The following is a 17,124-nucleotide window of genomic DNA, read 5'->3' as shown; positions in this document are numbered from 1 at the left end:
GACCTTTATTGAGACAAAAAGCAGACCAAAGGTGGCATAATTAAAGAATATGTCAGAGGCCTCGATGATCTAATTGTGTTTCAGCGTGAGAAGCATTTCTGTCACCTGTAATGTCCCTCAGCAGATCCCACTTACATCTAATATGTTAAACATTCCATGATCGTGGTAATGTGCTGAGTGAGAATATGAGGATAATGTTGATATTTATATTGATAAACAAAGGAAAAAAGTATGACACTATGTAACTTGACAAAATTTTATATTTTTATTACATACTGGCCAATTACAGCTGTCTCTAGCCATATATCTCACAAAGGTTATGACTACTTCCTTTGCTATATTGTGACATATCATGGTCTCTTATCCCCAACTGACAGCTTAGTATTGTTGTGTAAGATGTATGGATATTTTACAAACTAAATAAACTAGTGAAATAAATCAAAGCAATAAACAGTACATTCAAATGGTAATTCTTTGGAAAATAAAAAATGTTAAAAACATAAGTATGTTGAACTGCCTGAAAACATGAAATTAACCTTCCAGGTCTTAATACATATGTTGCAATGAATTTTCCTGATTAGATGAAATACTTGCTGACACAACTACGGGGAAATAGTTAGGCCATTGTGACCATAGTGATCAGTTTTGCCATTTTTTAATCTACACAAGACCTTGTATTACTTCTATGTGCATCATTTTCCCTTTCACTTAAAAATCGCTTTTTCTATCCTCTCTTTGCCAAAAGGTGAACTGGGAAAACTGAGACAGAACCAGTGACATTTTCAAAGTCAGATAACATAGAAGTCTTATTATGAGTCAGACAAAAATAAAACACATTTTTATCAGTATCATAGTCAAAGGTCATTCGTTTAGAAGAATGACAATGGGGGTGATGAATTTTTAATTAATGTGACGATAACAAGCAAACAAAATGGCATTTTAGGAGGGTGTCCACCCTGACATCCATTAACACAGTGTCACAGCTGTGACCTGTGGTGGTCACAGGAGCAATATGAAAATGCAATGGCCTGTACTTTTTATAAATGTGTAATTTGTCAATGCAATGCACACAGTAGATACATTTATATAATTTGGTCCTACATACTGGTCCTTTATACTGTATTGTTTTAAAGAGTAATTGTGAAATTATTTACAAAATACGTTTGTGTTGCATCAGGTGTTGTCATTTATATGTTCTGTTGCACAAAGGCTACATAGCAACAAAACTATTCAAAAAAAGTATTAGTAAAATATATCTACAGTATAAAGATGAAGAATACAAACTGTCACTACAATCAAGTCACTGCTTGTTATTTGTCAAACAAGTCAAACTGCCAGACCCCAAGGCCATTCACTGAATGTCCTTTGTGTCATTGTATCCAGGTGTTCCAGACAGGTGTATCATCACTAAAGACAAATGGGCAGTGGTGGAAACTAACTAATTAGGCCTACATTTACTCTAGTACTGTACTGTGGTACAAATTTGAGGTGGTTGCACTTTACTTGAGTAATTTAATTTTATGCTACTTCAATACATGACAGTGTACTTTTTATAATACAGTTATTTTACATCTTTAGCTTTTAGTTACTTTATAAAATTACAGATTTTTGTGATCAAAATCTATGACGAGCTAATTAAGTATTATGATTCGTTATCAATCACACTACCCAACAGTATATACAATTATAGCTGAAACAAGTAGTCAATAAATCAATTTGTCAATAGAAAATTAATTGGGAACTATTTTGACAATAGTCGTTTTCATGTTGAAACATTCCATTGTTCCAGTTTCTCAAATGTGGGAATTTGCTGCTTTTCCTTTTAATTATTTTAAATTATTTATATATTTCTAAAATACTTTTTGAGGTCAATTTTGAGGTTTGGACTGCTGGACAAAAGAAAAACCTTTTACATCGACGCATGAGAAACAATACTCCAATGATATAATAGATAACAGTGATGGGGACAGTTCTGAATTCAGTACTTGCATACATTTACTTAATTAACATTTTCACCTTTAGTTGTTGGCCTTACACTGTAGTATTGATACTTTTACTTTGGTAAAAGATCTGAATACTTTTTCCACCATTCCAAATGGTTAGTAGGCAGAGTTACTACGACACTATCAAATGACTAACTGCAGAATTTTGACAAGCACTAAGATTAACCTATTATTTTCACTGACACAGCGGCCTTAATTGTAAAATTTTGATATCTGTGATAGACAGGGACGTTCCACAAATGGGCGTGAAAGGCTTTGTAGTGAAAAATTGCAGTCCCTGTCACTTTAAGGCAATTTGTCAGTACTCAGCCAATCAGAACACGGAAGGGGGAGGGAAGGGAGCGGGTGGGTAGCAACAGTTGCCCTGGTGAGGACGAAGCGCCATAGCCGCGGTAGCCCTGGCGACAAGAGCCCAGCAACGAGAATCAACAACAACAACAACTCAATCCGCCATAAAAATAAAAGAAGATATTTTACCGGTGGGAAATATACACGTGGAACCAGAGGTGAAGCTCTTTACATATAGGACATATTTTATGTCCAACTATGCTTCAGCTGAATTGTGCTATTGCTCTTTTCCCTTGTTGTTTCAGTAGCCATAACAGGCAGCTGCCTTCCAGTGATAGCTGAGGTTAGCCTACAAGCTAACCGCTGTGCTGATAATCAGTCGAGTCGGTTTATTGAATGGAGCAGTTTGTGCTTGCTCCTCATTCCGGTGACAGTGAATTGTGCCTGCCATGACGACGCAGCCACAGACGCATACTCAAGCAGGCCGTTGTTATGGCGATGTCAAATGCAAAAGGTACAAAATGGCGGTTGTTGTAGAGACCAGTTAGCTTACTGCCTGTGTTACCTTGCTACACAGTTAGCATCAGTGCTGTCACGACAGGCGTGTGATCGTTACTGCTAACAGCTAACGAAACGGGTGAAGAGTAAAGGCCACTCGTGTCGTTCAACGATATTTTACGTGCATTCTGTGGTAGTTTAATACATTGACTATCCTTTTTTTCGGTAGCCGGCTCAACAGAAAACCAACTCCCTGAATACGTTACGTGAATCCCCCAGAAGGGAGACCAAATTAGGCTAGTGAAATTCAAAGTTGAATTATTTAACGTTAGACAGTCTTTAGGTTGGTTTTTAGATGGAACTGGAACAGTCAGAGCTAACTGAAATATCGTTCTCTCAATAACGGAAAGTTGAGGAAGCTGGCGAAGGTGGCGGACATTTAACATCCAATGGGCGTGGTGAAGGAGTTTTGCAGGTGCTTTGCAGGTCCGAGTTCAGTTTAACGTTTTTGTAACCTGATTTGAAAAATAAGCGACGTTATAGATTTGTTATAAGGTTTCTAGTTGCCACTGACCGTTAACGTAAGGGTCAAAACCATCATCCGAGCTTGAAAACACAGATATAGATCAACACAAACCCATCAATCTGCCTTATCTTTTCCAGTGGTTAAACAAAGATGGAGTTTGTTTGTTTTTTTAAGTTAGTATGTAGGAGATTGTTTTAGAAATGTAACAAAAAGGAGATGGGGGTACATTTTTATTGCTGGTAATTGTGTGTAATATAAATGACAACAACAGCTCACAGTGTAGTAATAATACATTGTGGTAAGGGATTTTCTCAACTTGTGCTACAGGCATAACTGTACGTGAATGAACATAGGATGTGTGATCACATTACAGGTAATGAGACACCGAAATGCTTGTTCCCGTCAATGCTCCTCCCCCACATCTCCACATTAGCTGTACCACCAACAGGTCAACCACAGTAGTACTTTGAGAAACAGCCATCGTAATCATTCATTTGTATCAAGGCAACAAATGACAATATAGAGATATTCATAATGTCTCTAGGGTTTGAACTGTTGATCAGAGATTAATGTTATTTGAAACAATAATGATCAGATCAGCATCTGATGTGAGTCATGATTTTCAGCTAACAGTCCTAAGAGATCGTGTATCAAATATCACTTCCCTTTCCAGAAATCAGAATCAAAAATCAGAATCAGAAAAAGCTTTTACTGCCAAGTACGATTTTACACATACGAGGAATTTGTTGTGGTGAAGTTGGTGTATGACACATCTACTAAAAATAAGAGTACAAAATATAACAATATAAATATATATACACAAGTGTGTTTTTTGTTTGTTTGTTCCAAGTCGGACTCCCCAATCCAAAAATATTAATGTATTACTCTACTAGTTACACATTTACATAAAAGTAAGAATTTACTAGAAGCTGAGATTCATTTCAGTTTATTCTGCTACATCCTCAAAAATAGGGAATTTTATCCCTCTTACCTTCAAAACTCTTGACTAGATGTCTATTCCCTGCCCTGCCTCTATATGAATGATTAAAGTGGCTTGAAAGATCAGTTGACATTAGGCTCCTATAACCAAACAGAAACAAGAAACTAACAGTTCTGGGATGAATCACGGGTTGACCAATTTAGAACATCCCGAAAAACAAGAAATGTGTCACTAGTCACTTGTTTCTTTTCCCCCAGGGTGATTCCCAGCTCTTGCAATGGCCACCTCAGGCTACGTAGGTGAGATCCAGCCAGCAGCCCAACCCCAGGGGGCTGCTGTTACTGTCACACCGGGGCAAACTGATGCCAGCTCCACCCCCCCAACTGCCCCACAGTTTCTGGCTGAGATTCAGACCACTGTGGTCACTCCCACTGTTGTCACAGCCACAGGCCAAACTACTCCCACTGATCAAGCCACCTCGATCACTGCTCAGAAGCCTGCAGCTGGTAGTCAAGCTCAGTCCACAGCACAGACCCAGCCAGCTCAGACACAGTATGTGACTGCAGAGATCCAGGGCTCCCCCACACAGTCTGGAAATGCTCAAAGCACTCCTCAGTATATCGTTGTCACAGTCACAGGTAAGGACTGAACATCACATATCATTATGCTATTGGTATTAATGTAGACCAGGTCAGTTTGGGGCTTTTCAGTAATGCATGCATAGAAGTGATATGTAAAATAATGTTACCAACTTCCAAATACATTTACATTCCCTCTTTGTCCTTCAGAGGGCTCCCTTCACTCAAGTGACAGTGTGTCGGACTCTAGCCCCCCTCCAGCTGTGGTGCAGACAGGAGTTCCCACACAGGTTGTTCAGCAGGTACAGACAGCTCAACAGGTAAATTATGCATGCGCATACACACATTTACCATGAATCTGATGTTTCCTTGACTCATAGAACTAAATAGTATCTTTATCTCAGCAGAGGTCTGTGGTTCAGGCCACATCTCAGATAACCAAGACTGAGCCAGGCACCCAGCTCAGTGTCACCAGTCTACAGCCTGTTCATATCAGCCCAGAGGTAAGATAAACACCTCACAGTGACACAGTTCATCATTGGTGGTTGAATATGATGTCTGACAATCACTTGTACTGTCACTGTGAACAACACACATTTGTGCAATGCAAACACACACAGAGCTTATCACAGCCTCCATCACAGAAGGGCATCACATGTGATATCCAAAACTTCACAACGTCCACAGATTTTGGCTTAGTGTTAGTCAACTAATCACATCTTTGGTCGAACCTTCTTCTGCTGGCTTCCAGCTCTTCGCTAGCACTGAGGTGACAGTGTTAGTCAGTGGTAACAGAATAGAAGAATGCCAGTCATATCATGAGCTAGGACAGCCAGAGTGCCTCATGGTTGCTTCAGGAGACTGCATACAGGAATGCTGTGCCAAGCCCTTCTGCCTCCCCTTGGACCTCCTTCAGTATTCCCAATCACTATACTGGCTGTCTGTGCATGCGGAAAAAGAGATAGGAGCCTTCCCTGCAGTCAAAAGCTCAGGCCCTGATCAGCCACCAGTGCAGGCTACAACTGACACTTTCCAAGTAGGTCAGGGACACAAGGGAGACTACTGCGATATAGTTAAGGGAACTTAGAATCTTGTCTGTAGCTAAGAAATGTTTGTAAGTGAGAATTGCAAATGGAGGTGTACAAGAAAGATGTCCACAGTTTGCATGGTCCAAAGAGGCGGGCAAGGATTTATTGGATTTTTGTGTGTATGTATGTGTGTTTGCCCACTCCTTAGGTCCAGCAGCAGCTCACCTCAGTGCCAGTGCAACATGTGTACACCAATCAAGTGCAGTATGTGGAAGGAGCGGACACCAACTACACCACCAGCACCATGTTAGAATAAAGCTGTGTCCAACATTTTCTAACACATGTCCAGACAGAACTTTTTCCTTTTTACAGTTTAATTTCTCCTAATTTACTTTGTTTTCTAACACGTCTTTTCATTTCTTTCATCCAGTCGTTCCAGCACCTTCCCTTACACTGACACACCGCTGTACACCCAGACCACAGCTACCCAGTATTATGAAGGTCAGCCAACCTCAGGCTCACAGGCCTCCACCCCTGGCACACCTCTAACCGTCTCAGTGACTGCTGGCACAACAGGGGGTGTATCCATGTTTGTGGCCCAGCCCACCAGTGCAGCAGGGGGAGGGGCCACTGTAGTGACCACAGGTGGCACCACCAATGGGGCAGGGGAAGGGGCAGGCACCAACGGTGGCGCAGCAGGCAGCTATGTGATCCAGGGGGGTTACATGCTGGGCAGCAGCAGTGGAGGGGCCGCTGGCAACACTCAGAACTACTCACACACCGCCCGCGCCTCTCCGGCCACTGTGAGTATTACAGAGGGCGAGGAGAGTAGCGTGCCGTCGGCAGACAAGAAGGTATGCAGAGGCGCCAAGCGCAGGAATTTCTTCTCGTTTTTGTTTTCATCCACACAGACCTTTGGTGGTGCACACTGATGATGTCATAGTTTTGTCAAATGGAAAGCACAATTAAAAATGTGGAGATTAATATTAGGACCAGAAAATGTTAATATTTTGAGTTGTGATCACACTAAAACTTGAAGCATACAATATTTTTAACTGTGATTTCCTAGTCCTCAAAAAAATGACAACAAAACCATGACCTCATCATTTTCATATCATTACAGTGCATGTGATGAGGGTCATTTTTAATTTATATGAAATGCCCCAACACTATATTGTTCATCCCAAATTCATCATATTGAACACCATACGACAATGGTAACCAAACTATGTTTGGCAAACATCCCATATTCCAGGTCATTAATTCATTGCATACCAAAGTTGTATGCCACGGCACGCAAACAAATGTATTTGTGTTTTCATTCCCAAATGATTGACAAACTGTAAATGTGAATGGATTTGTTTGTGTTTGTATAATGTATTGATAAGAAAAATGTGTGTGCATGTACTATATATTGAGCTGAAAATGTGGGTACTGTGTTTGCAAATAAGCGTGCGTATGCAGTATTTGTGAGCACACATGTTATGTGAGTTTTCCTGTTTTTATCTACTGGCTTTGCTAACTGCTCCAGCTATTTCTTTTTTTCACTGCCTGCGTGTCAGGTACAGTGGTTGCTGGACAACTATGAGACAGCTGAAGGAGTGAGTCTGCCACGTTCCACCCTCTACTGCCACTATCTGCTGCACTGCCAGGAGCAGAAACTAGAGCCTGTCAATGCTGCCTCTTTCGGGAAGCTCATTCGATCTGTGTTCATGGGGCTGCGTACACGACGCCTTGGCACACGGTAAGATGGGTCATCGGACTCAGGTATACAAGATATGATAGACTATATGCACACATATACACACAACCCATTATTACCCCTTTCATACACAGCTTCAAGCTTGTATATCTTGATGCCCTTCCTAATGTGCCAGTTTTTAAGTGCATTTTTATGTCAAATTTGTTTCTGCTGACAGAAACAAATCAGACAGAAAATGTTGATATTAACATGACGTCACAGAGAGAGAGAGGGAGATGAGTGTACCTTTTCCCACAATCTCCCCACCACAATGATGCATGTTAGCAACACAAACACCAGACTTTATTCACACTGCACGATTCACATGCATGTAGATCTCAATTAGTGGACACCCAGGCAAAGCTTCCTACAGCAGATCTATAATCTATAAAGCTCTTTGGAGCATTGCAAAATGTTCGCCTAGCGTAGGAAGACGTGTGGGTAGAGATGAAGACAGACAGCATGTGTGTGGGTGAGTGAGTTTGACAAAGGAGGGGAGGGTGAGCAAATGAGATTGACTTTTTAAACGTGTTTGATGGTATGGGTTTAGTTAAACATTACAGTATGCATATTTATGAAGTTAAATGTGTATATTTTAAAATCAGTCTGCGTTGAGACTATTGTGTGTATGTAGCTTTAGGGGAGTTACCATAGGTTTGTGCAGACAACATAACACCTCTCCTCTGATGTCTTGTTTTTTCCTGCCATAGATTTACTATGAGTGACAGATTCGCCAGCAAAGGCTCAATTTGATGCAATAACACATTTTATCTGTTCCTGGTAGGGGTAACTCTAAATACCATTACTACGGGCTAAGGATAAAGGCAGGTTCTTCTCTTCTCCGCCTGATGGAAGACCAGCAACATTTGGCCATGAGGCAGCAGCCCTTCTCACAGAAACAGAGGTACGCACATAAACACCCCTACATAGACTCACACATCTGTCGTCTCCCATTACACCACTGAGATCATTTCTCTTAACTATCTATTTTTCAGTTTTCCCCTGCAGTTGTATCACATTTTTTCCCGCTCTCACACACTATATGTTTTCTTTTAGATCCTATCACTGTTCCAGACTTCTGCTATATGAAAACAAAAGACATTTTATTTCACTTAATTGTTCACCGTCTTTGTCGAGATCTCAATGTTTTATCTACGTTATGTTATGCATTTTATCCCTGTTCATATCAGGTTGAAGCCTGTGCATAAAGTAGAGGGGATGACCAATGGCACAGCGGCAGGTGCAGGCCAGCAGCAGCAACAGCAACAGGGGTCAGGGCAGGTAGACATCAGCACCCAGGTTCAGCAGTACCAGCAGTTCCTAGGTGAGTTCAGTGAATAGTGGGCAAATTATCAAAAGGAAGGAAGGTGATGGTTAAGAATTTGCCGAAAAGAAGATTTATGAGTCCAATGGTATCACTCTGAAAAATAGCATATATGTACATCATATAATACAATATTATGTACAAACCTTCTGTATACGATGTGATTTCTCTGTGATTATCCAGTGTTCTTGTGTCCTGTGTTCCAGATGCATCCAGAGCTCTCCCAGAGTTCCCAGACATCGACCTCCAGGGAAAGTCTCTACCAGAAGGCATTGAGCTGGAGCACATAAAGAGCTTTCAGCTGCTGTACAGAGAACACTGTGAGGTAACCAACCAAGGTTGCCTTTTCTATTTAGTTGTCAGTGGGTCAGTGGAAGACTACTTTGAATGAAAGTACCCGGTATAACGTATGGGGCTGGACAATACTAACTGAAAATGTATTTATACATTTATTTATTTTGTGTCGGTCTAATTGATGTTTTGATAATCTGTATGTGCTCAGTTCTTTATTATCAGTCGTGCGTGTGCAAGATGTTCTCTCTCTGTTCTGTCAGGCTATTCTAGATGTGATGGTCAACCTGCAGTTTACCTTGGTAGAGACTCTGTGGAAGACCTTCTGGAGGTTCAGCCAGAGTCAGGCTGGAGATGCCACATTGGCCGTGTGAGTGATCAAGACTTACAGGCGAACATTCAAAATTCAGTTATATTGCTAGACATGGTCAGAAACATCTCGTATTGCAGTAGCAGTATCATTTTATCCAGAATGCAGGTAATTTAAACTGTGTATGTGTTGGCAGTCATGACGAGTCAGAGAAGCGTCTCCCTAAGTCCTGCCTGGTGTTGCTGTGCAAGTATGACCCAGTGCTGCGCTGGAGCCGCGACTGTGACAATAGCCTGTATCAGGGCCTGGTGGAGATCCTCATCCCTGATGTCCTCAGGCCCATCCCCAGTAAGGCTCTACAAGAAGTACAATAATGTAGTAAAATACAGAGTAATTCTCACATAACAAAATATCATATGATAAAAGTGATTCTTCAGAAAAAAACAAAATAAATGTTTTTCATATCAGACTTTTTTATATTGAAAATCTGTCAAAGGCAAAATTATAGTTGCCTTGAAAGCATATTTGTCCCCTGCAGTGTATGTATGTACACATTAGGAGCTCCTCTTTATCCTCAGTGCCAGTTGGAACTATTGAGAATGAACCTATGAGAGAATAAAAACCATGCTGACATTTCACATACACAAGCAGTTCTGCATTTCTCTAAGGATTTTCTTTTCCTTGTTTCTTGTTGCGACATTTGGACTAATGGACTGGCTCTGTAGTAGGACACCAAACAGTTTTTCATTTCTGTGTGCCTGCTGCTCTGCTGTGGAAAGTTACTGGACTTATTTTTTTGTATTTCAGTTTCAAGTCTAGTCAGATTTGTTATTCTTTTAATATTACTACAACAAAGGAAGGATTGTTCCTTTCATACTGCTGCCACAGAAGTATTTTCCTTGTCCTAAGTCTTTGTCCAAGTAAATTGGAATCACATTGGAAATTTTCTTATGGTACACGGCCAGGAAAAGTCTCGTTCTTCAGCACAAACCTATGTTTCGCAGGTGTTTGATAATCCTTCATCCAGTACATTCTCAGGGAATAAGAGAAGGAAAACCCACTCTGAAGTGACCAGTATTGAGTTCTCTTATTCCTTTTTTCTTGCTGCCTCAGGTGCCTTAACACAAGCCATCCGCAACTTTGCCAAGAGCCTGGAAAGCTGGCTGACCAATGCCATGATGAACATCCCTGAGGAAATGGTCCGCATTAAGGTACACTCCCCTTGTGCTGGCTTGCAGTTGGTGGAATGTGTTCTCCGAGCCATGAAGCAAGCTGTTTCTTAGTCCTGCAGAACCAGCCATCACAAAGACACACAATTTTGTTGGGAAATATTGTAAGCTTAGAAATCACACAGGAAGAAAATAAAAACCCATTTTCTGTGTGGGAGTTTGCTTTATTGTGGTTGTGTGAACATGAGCTAGAGCTGATTTTACATAAAAAACAACCAGCACTGTGGTGAAGCTTTTGTGAAGATAAATACAGCAACACTTCTAGGTCAATCATGCAAATCATTCTGAGTAGAAAATAGGCTATTCTGAAAAATTCTGTCTATATAGAAAGTCTCATTGTTAAGTTTTTTTCACAGTGTAAATAGACCACTTCACCAGGATTATTGATCCAGACAGTGACATGCTTATGTGAAGACACATGCTTATGTTGATAAATACAGTAGACCTGTAACACTTGATCAATGACATGCCTCTCTCTCACCCCGTATGTATGTGTGCCTTAATGTGAAATTATAATTTTGGTGTCCTTTTATCCTTTTCGCCTCTTGCTCTCAGGTAACGTCAGCCAATGCATTTGCCCAGACGCTACGTCGCTACACCAGTCTGAACCACCTCGCCCAGGCAGCCCGCGCTGTCCTCCAGAACACAGCCCAGATCAACCAGATGCTCTCCGATCTTAACCGTGTTGACTTTGCTAACGTCCAGGTCGGTTTGGTCTCTGAATGCTTTGCGCTGGCAGCAATTGTTTCACCTCAGATGAATTTCAGTGTTTCTAGTTTAATCTTGTTTTGGTTTGGTGTTGTGCATATGCAACTATTTCTGCTGTAGCTTGTGGTTTTAATGAGGTTTCATGTGTCAGTTATACAGCTACTCTGACATCATTCTGTCTTTTCTACGTCTTTCCTACCCAGGATATGCAAACCAAGCGCTCATGCTTTTTCTCAGAAACTCATTGTGTTTCTCCTTACTCCAGTGAGTGATGAGCACGTGGTTAGACACAGAACCCTAAACGTGATGGTGATTTAGTGTCTTGTACTTATTTGCACAAGGACTTAAAGTCTTCTGTCTAGAGCATAATGTCTTAATCCTAATGTCCAAACATGAGGTCACCCTGCTGCCCTTATTGCTACAACTAATGCCTTTTATTGACACATTGCCCTCGTCCTGTCCACCTTTTGCAGGAGCAGGCCTCATGGGTGTGCCGCTGTGAAGACCGCGTCATCCAGCGGCTGGAGCAGGACTTCAAGCTGACCCTCCAGCAGCAGAACTCCCTGGAGCAGTGGGCTGCGTGGCTGGATGGTGTGGTGTCCCAGGTCCTAAAGCCATACCAGCACAGCCCCGCCTTTCCGAAGGCTGCTAAGCTCTTCCTGCTCAAGTGGTCCTTTTACAGGTGTGATGGGAACAAGGACGTTTCAATTTCCATTCTGCATTGTTGTCTTTGTTGATGCTGCGAACACCAGCACTGTAATAAATGTTTCATCTCAATCTTCATCTCTAATGCACAAAGAAAATGAAATCAGTTTGGTAAAGTAGGAAGCACTGTGAAAGAACCAGTTTTAAGTGATTGAGATGGTGCCACAAGGGCAAAAAACACAAAAAAGTATGTGATCAAGTAGGACTAATAACTTAAGTAATAACTTAATGTCCTGTCATTCATGGCTTGTTCACTTTGGTTGTAATAGAACAGGTGGCAGAGTTTGCTTTCTATCGACAGAAATGATGAAATTGATATAAAAATGCGTTCGTGTACACAGCAAGAAGTGAGGTCTCTCTGTCTTTAGTTGTTGAGAAATCAGCATTGTGTTGACTCATGCTCACAACTTTGTGGAACTCAATGTGGAAAGACTGAGAAATACTTCCCATTTGTGGTGAGAGAAGAGTTCTAGTTACAGAATGTATGTGTAACAGAGGTTTAATTTCCACCACCTCTGCTCTCCAGTTCCATGGTGATCAGGGACCTGACCCTGAGGAGTGCAGCCAGTTTTGGTTCCTTTCACCTGATCCGCCTGCTGTACGATGAGTACATGTACTACCTGATAGAGCACAGAGTGGCCCAGGCTAAAGGAGAGACCCCCATTGCTGTCATGGGAGAGGTACCAGACACACGCGCAGACATACACACATGCACGTACAATTGATGAACTAAATAATATAAGCCATACTTACAGTACTAACACATTTCCCCTCTTGCCATTAGTTTGCCAGTTTAGGCCGAGGTCTAAGCCAGCTGGATCCTGACAAAGGTAATTACACAGTGTTTCCACTGTTTCTCAGACTTCACCACAGTTGTTTGTAGCTAACTCATTTATCCTTGTCTATCCCAGAGGAGGAAGAGGAAGAGGAGGAGGAGAGCGATGAGGAAGGGCAGGAGCTATCCCTTCCTTCAGATGGGGCTGTGCTGGGAGAGGAGTCTCTGGAGCCACCTGCTAAGCTGGCCAGAACGGACCAGAGAGTCCTCTTCACGACGGGATCAGCTGACAACTAATCACAGTGGCACTCATAGATGTGGGTCGATGCGTTGATGACACAAACACACACACAGATGTACAAAGAACACTAATTTATACACTTGACACATGTATATAGATCTTGTAAAGTGTGTGTGCCCACTGTCGCTGCATACTGTTCTCTGTCCCACTTGTTTACGCACACACAGTCAGAACACACACTCTATCAGTACTGCTGCTGCCTGAATGGCACAATCACCTGTTGACACCACTGGTTCATCCACAGTCACTGGCTTTGCAACAGGATGTGGCTTCAAAAACCAGACTTCTCAATGCAGAGCGAAACAACCCTCAGTTGTGTTGATCTGTAAAAATGAACTAAAGCCGGGTGTGTTTTTTTTTTTTTTTTTTTTTTTTTTTCTGTTTTTTGTTTTTGTCTCTCATTGCAACCTGTAGCCTCTGCTCACCCTAGGTCCTCCTTAAACTGTCACTGCCGTATCAAAGTGGTCTTGAAAATACTGTGATGTGTGTGTGTGTGTGTGTGTGTGTGTGTGTGTGTGTGTGTGAAGGTAATTGCAGTAGGAGGGTGCAAAGTGGACCTTTCACAGTAAATGGTTGCTGAATTTAGTTGTTACTGATTCGGTTAATGCGGTGAGGAAGCTTTGTCGTTCAGATCAGAGAGACATTTGTGAAAGAAAGGAGGCGGTTGGGATTTTTGGGTGGATTTGTCATGTGTGTGAGTGTGTTTTCTGTATGAGCAATGAGGTCACACTGCTCTGCTGTTGTATTTCTGGAGGCTAACATGCTTTTCAACAGTGGTGTGTATATACATGTGTGACTGGTTGTGTGATTGTCACGAGTCTCGCCAAGTGTGGACTGTTTCTTCTGTAGATATTTTCTAAGGCGTTCAGGTTTTGATTTGGGAGACACGTTTAGATTTCCTGTTTGATTTCATTTGCCTGTAAAGAAAACCGTTCTTGTGTTCTTGGAGTGCCTGTCACAGCTGCTACACACATTTGTAAAGATAAAGCTACGGCTGTGGAATTGGGGCTCCCATTAGTTGCTGCAAAAAATCCTCTTATACTGAACATCTGGTTCCATGAGAGAGGTACTGTGTTTGTACGTGTCACATTTTTATGTTCCAAGTGCTCCATTCCTGTCCATCCAATACATTCCTCTGGCCTCATTTTCCTTTGACACATCATTTTCTTGCCTTATTTCAATACGTTTTTCCACGTGTGTGCCAAGCCTGTTTACTTTTATCCCAGATCCCGTTGCTTTCAAACTCTCTTTCCATGTTTTAAGGAGGACTGTGCCTGAGTAAGAACGGTGATATACTTATATTCTACTGTATATTTATCCACTATTTTGAATTTTGTTGTCACTAAGTGAACCTCTTGTGCAGTGTATGGTGCTGTGTTGTCACACATTGTAAGCAACCTTTGTGTGCATTATTGATTTGTGATTGTACGTTCAGTTATCAATCCTATATCATATCTTATGACTTTTCCACAAACAGGCCAAGGCCCTGCCTCTTTGCACATGCTGACTGTTGTCGTTTAAACTCCGACAAAGTTGTCTGAAATGTTTTTTTCTTTTTTCCTTTGAAGTCGTAGGTATGTTTTTGATGGTAGGCGTGCAGGTGTCAGATTTCGCGTCAAGCCTCATACCACTCAACATGTTTGAGAGAATTTGGTGAGAGGTGAGAGATCTGATGACTCTTTCTGCACAGTCCTCCACCGACACTCATCTCCCTCCACTGTGCTTTCATCTCACTGCGTTTCCGCCTTCCTGCCAATGGCTTTGTTTTGCTTCAAACATCCATATTCTTAAACACTGTTTGTGACGATCGGTTGTTGTAAACATGTCATTTTTGGATTTTTACATACATTGTCTTTAAATAGCTGCGATGCACGTTTTCAACAGGCAATGGCAGCCTCAAACCAGCACATCATCCTTTATATGGAGTCTAATGCTACCACAGCTGAGTACATATCACTCCAGTCTTTTAATGATCTGCAGCATATAGAATGGCCATTGTTTATCCAGTAAGAAAAATGTTTAGTCATTTTTATAGTGCGTTGTTTCTTATGTACAAAACAGACTGAGAAAAAAGATGTTCAGTGGCAGTGTTTTATGAATATGGTCTGCTGTAAGTATGACTGTGCCTTTGGAGGTGGTAGAATGCAATTCAAATGTTTTTAATTTTAAAGATATAAATTAAAGAATTTCTAAAATTGCACTGTGTTCCTCTTGTACATTTATTCTCCTCAAAGTTTAATCACTGTGGCTAACAGATAGACAGGGCTGCTGTCCGACATGCAGCCAAAACATTATCAAATCCTCCACACACACGGTTCTCACACACTTAGTTACCATTTCTGATGCACTGTAGAAAGTATGAAACCAGAACAGAAACTACAGGTCGGTGCAGTCTGTTTTATGAGGTTTCAGTTTGGGATCAAATGGCTAAGCGATACACAGACGGATGGGAAAAAAAGTGTCATTGTAAGGTGTTGGGCCACCATGAGCTGCCAGATCTAATAAGACTCACAAAATCATCCTCACATTCTTGATTTATGTTAAGTGTATATTCAATTATTCATTTCAAAAGAGGTCACCTTTAAAAATCATCTTTTTGTCAATAACTGGGTTTCAGCTTTGTGCTGCTGTTAATCTAAGGAAGACTAATAGTGACATCTAGCTGTGATTTACCTCAACTGCTCATGTTACATCTGGGGCCCGTTTCACAAAGGAGGTTCAACAAACTCCGAGTCTAATCCTGAACCCTGAGTTGATCTAGCCTGAGATAGGAAACCCCGAGTTTCCGGTTTCAGAACAGGTGATTTGAGTTAGTTCAATCAACTCAGAGTAGGTTAACTCAGAGTTAAGCGCGTGCACCACGACTATAAAAAGCCAACATCAATGGAGCCCCGATTCGACGAGTCACCATGGCAACGGGGAAGAGGAGGGCTGCGTTTTTTTACCCCACTGGAACTCGAAATCTTAATGCGCTCATACGGCGAATTTGAGCATGTTTTTAGAAAAAAGTGTAACACCGCTGCAGCTGCAAAAGAGAGGGAGGCGGCGTGGGGGAACATTGCTGTTCGGGTCAATGCGTAAGTTTAAATGTAGTCCTTTGCAATCACAATAATATTACAGGGGAAAACTGCTTGAATGGTAGCTCATTAATTTATTTCATGTAGGTGCAATCCCGCGGAGGAGAAGCGCACTTGGCCGCAGCTCAAGATGAAACATAAAAACATTGTTCAAACAGGTAAGACACGGCACAATTTAATGGGGGTACCTCATTTTGATCATGTGTTACATTGTAAAGTAAATATTAAGTGGCTGTTTGACTGTGTAAGTTGTTTTATCACCAACATAATGCTGCGCAAAGAAACGCAGCGCAACACACAATATCTGCTGGGATGTGAGAGCATGACTCCGGCTGGTAATGTTGCAAATGTAAGGACGGATTAGGTTATGTATGTAGATGATGGACTGTGACGTGAAACGGTACCGTTCAAAAAGATAATTGTCTGGAAATGCCAGAACATCTATGCGCGGTCTGATAATCTCCCGACGAATATTTAATTCCCTGCGCAGTAATGCTGCACCTTCATCCACGGGATCGTTGTCAAAAGGACATGCCATGTTAGTGAAAAAAGTGCCTACTGACTGATTTTTTTTTTTTAAATAACAGACGGCAAAACTATGTTATCCCAAAACTCTCCTGCTGACGAATGAATGAGGAAATCAAATACCGTGTGCGGAGAGGGCGGAGACAGAGAGAAACTCGAGGTTCATTGAGAAAAACCTGGTCCCGACCAGGTTAGGTTCATAGAGTCTGTTACTATGGTAACTGACCGAGAGCTTAAGTTACCTCTCTCTGTGAAACAGGCTAGAGTTACCCCTCTT

At 41.6% G+C, this 17,124-nt stretch overlaps 1 protein-coding gene across 5 annotated transcripts; it reads left to right on the top strand.

Moving 5' to 3' along the window:
• Nucleotides 1-2,357: 2,357 nt before the first annotated feature.
• Nucleotides 2,358-15,444, top strand: rfx1a (regulatory factor X, 1a (influences HLA class II expression)). 5 transcript variants are annotated; one of them, XM_076752527.1, is made up of 18 exons: nt 2,358-2,509; nt 4,513-4,893; nt 5,044-5,153; nt 5,238-5,336; nt 6,070-6,167; nt 6,292-6,715; nt 7,424-7,605; nt 8,387-8,506; nt 8,793-8,926; nt 9,133-9,251; nt 9,481-9,587; nt 9,724-9,875; nt 10,641-10,738; nt 11,312-11,461; nt 11,938-12,146; nt 12,696-12,849; nt 12,954-12,999; nt 13,081-15,444. In XM_076752527.1, the coding sequence occupies exons 2-18, from the start codon at nt 4,533-4,535 to the stop codon at nt 13,239-13,241; spliced, it is 2,724 nt and encodes a 907-aa protein (XP_076608642.1). In that variant the 5' UTR covers nt 2,358-2,509; nt 4,513-4,532; the 3' UTR covers nt 13,242-15,444. The 5 variants fall into 5 exon arrangements, with proteins under 5 accessions (XP_076608642.1, XP_076608643.1, XP_076608647.1 ...); XM_076752528.1 differs by having other exon boundaries at nt 2,371-2,509; nt 5,241-5,336; XM_076752532.1 differs by having other exon boundaries at nt 2,371-2,509; nt 6,292-6,664; nt 7,430-7,605.
• Nucleotides 15,445-17,124: the final 1,680 nt, after the last annotated feature.

The sequence above is a fragment of the Chaetodon auriga genome, chromosome 16, assembly GCF_051107435.1.
Source record: "Chaetodon auriga isolate fChaAug3 chromosome 16, fChaAug3.hap1, whole genome shotgun sequence".
NCBI classification, from domain to species: Eukaryota; Metazoa; Chordata; class Actinopteri; order Chaetodontiformes; family Chaetodontidae; genus Chaetodon; species Chaetodon auriga.
This window is presented reverse-complemented; position numbering and strand designations above follow the sequence as displayed.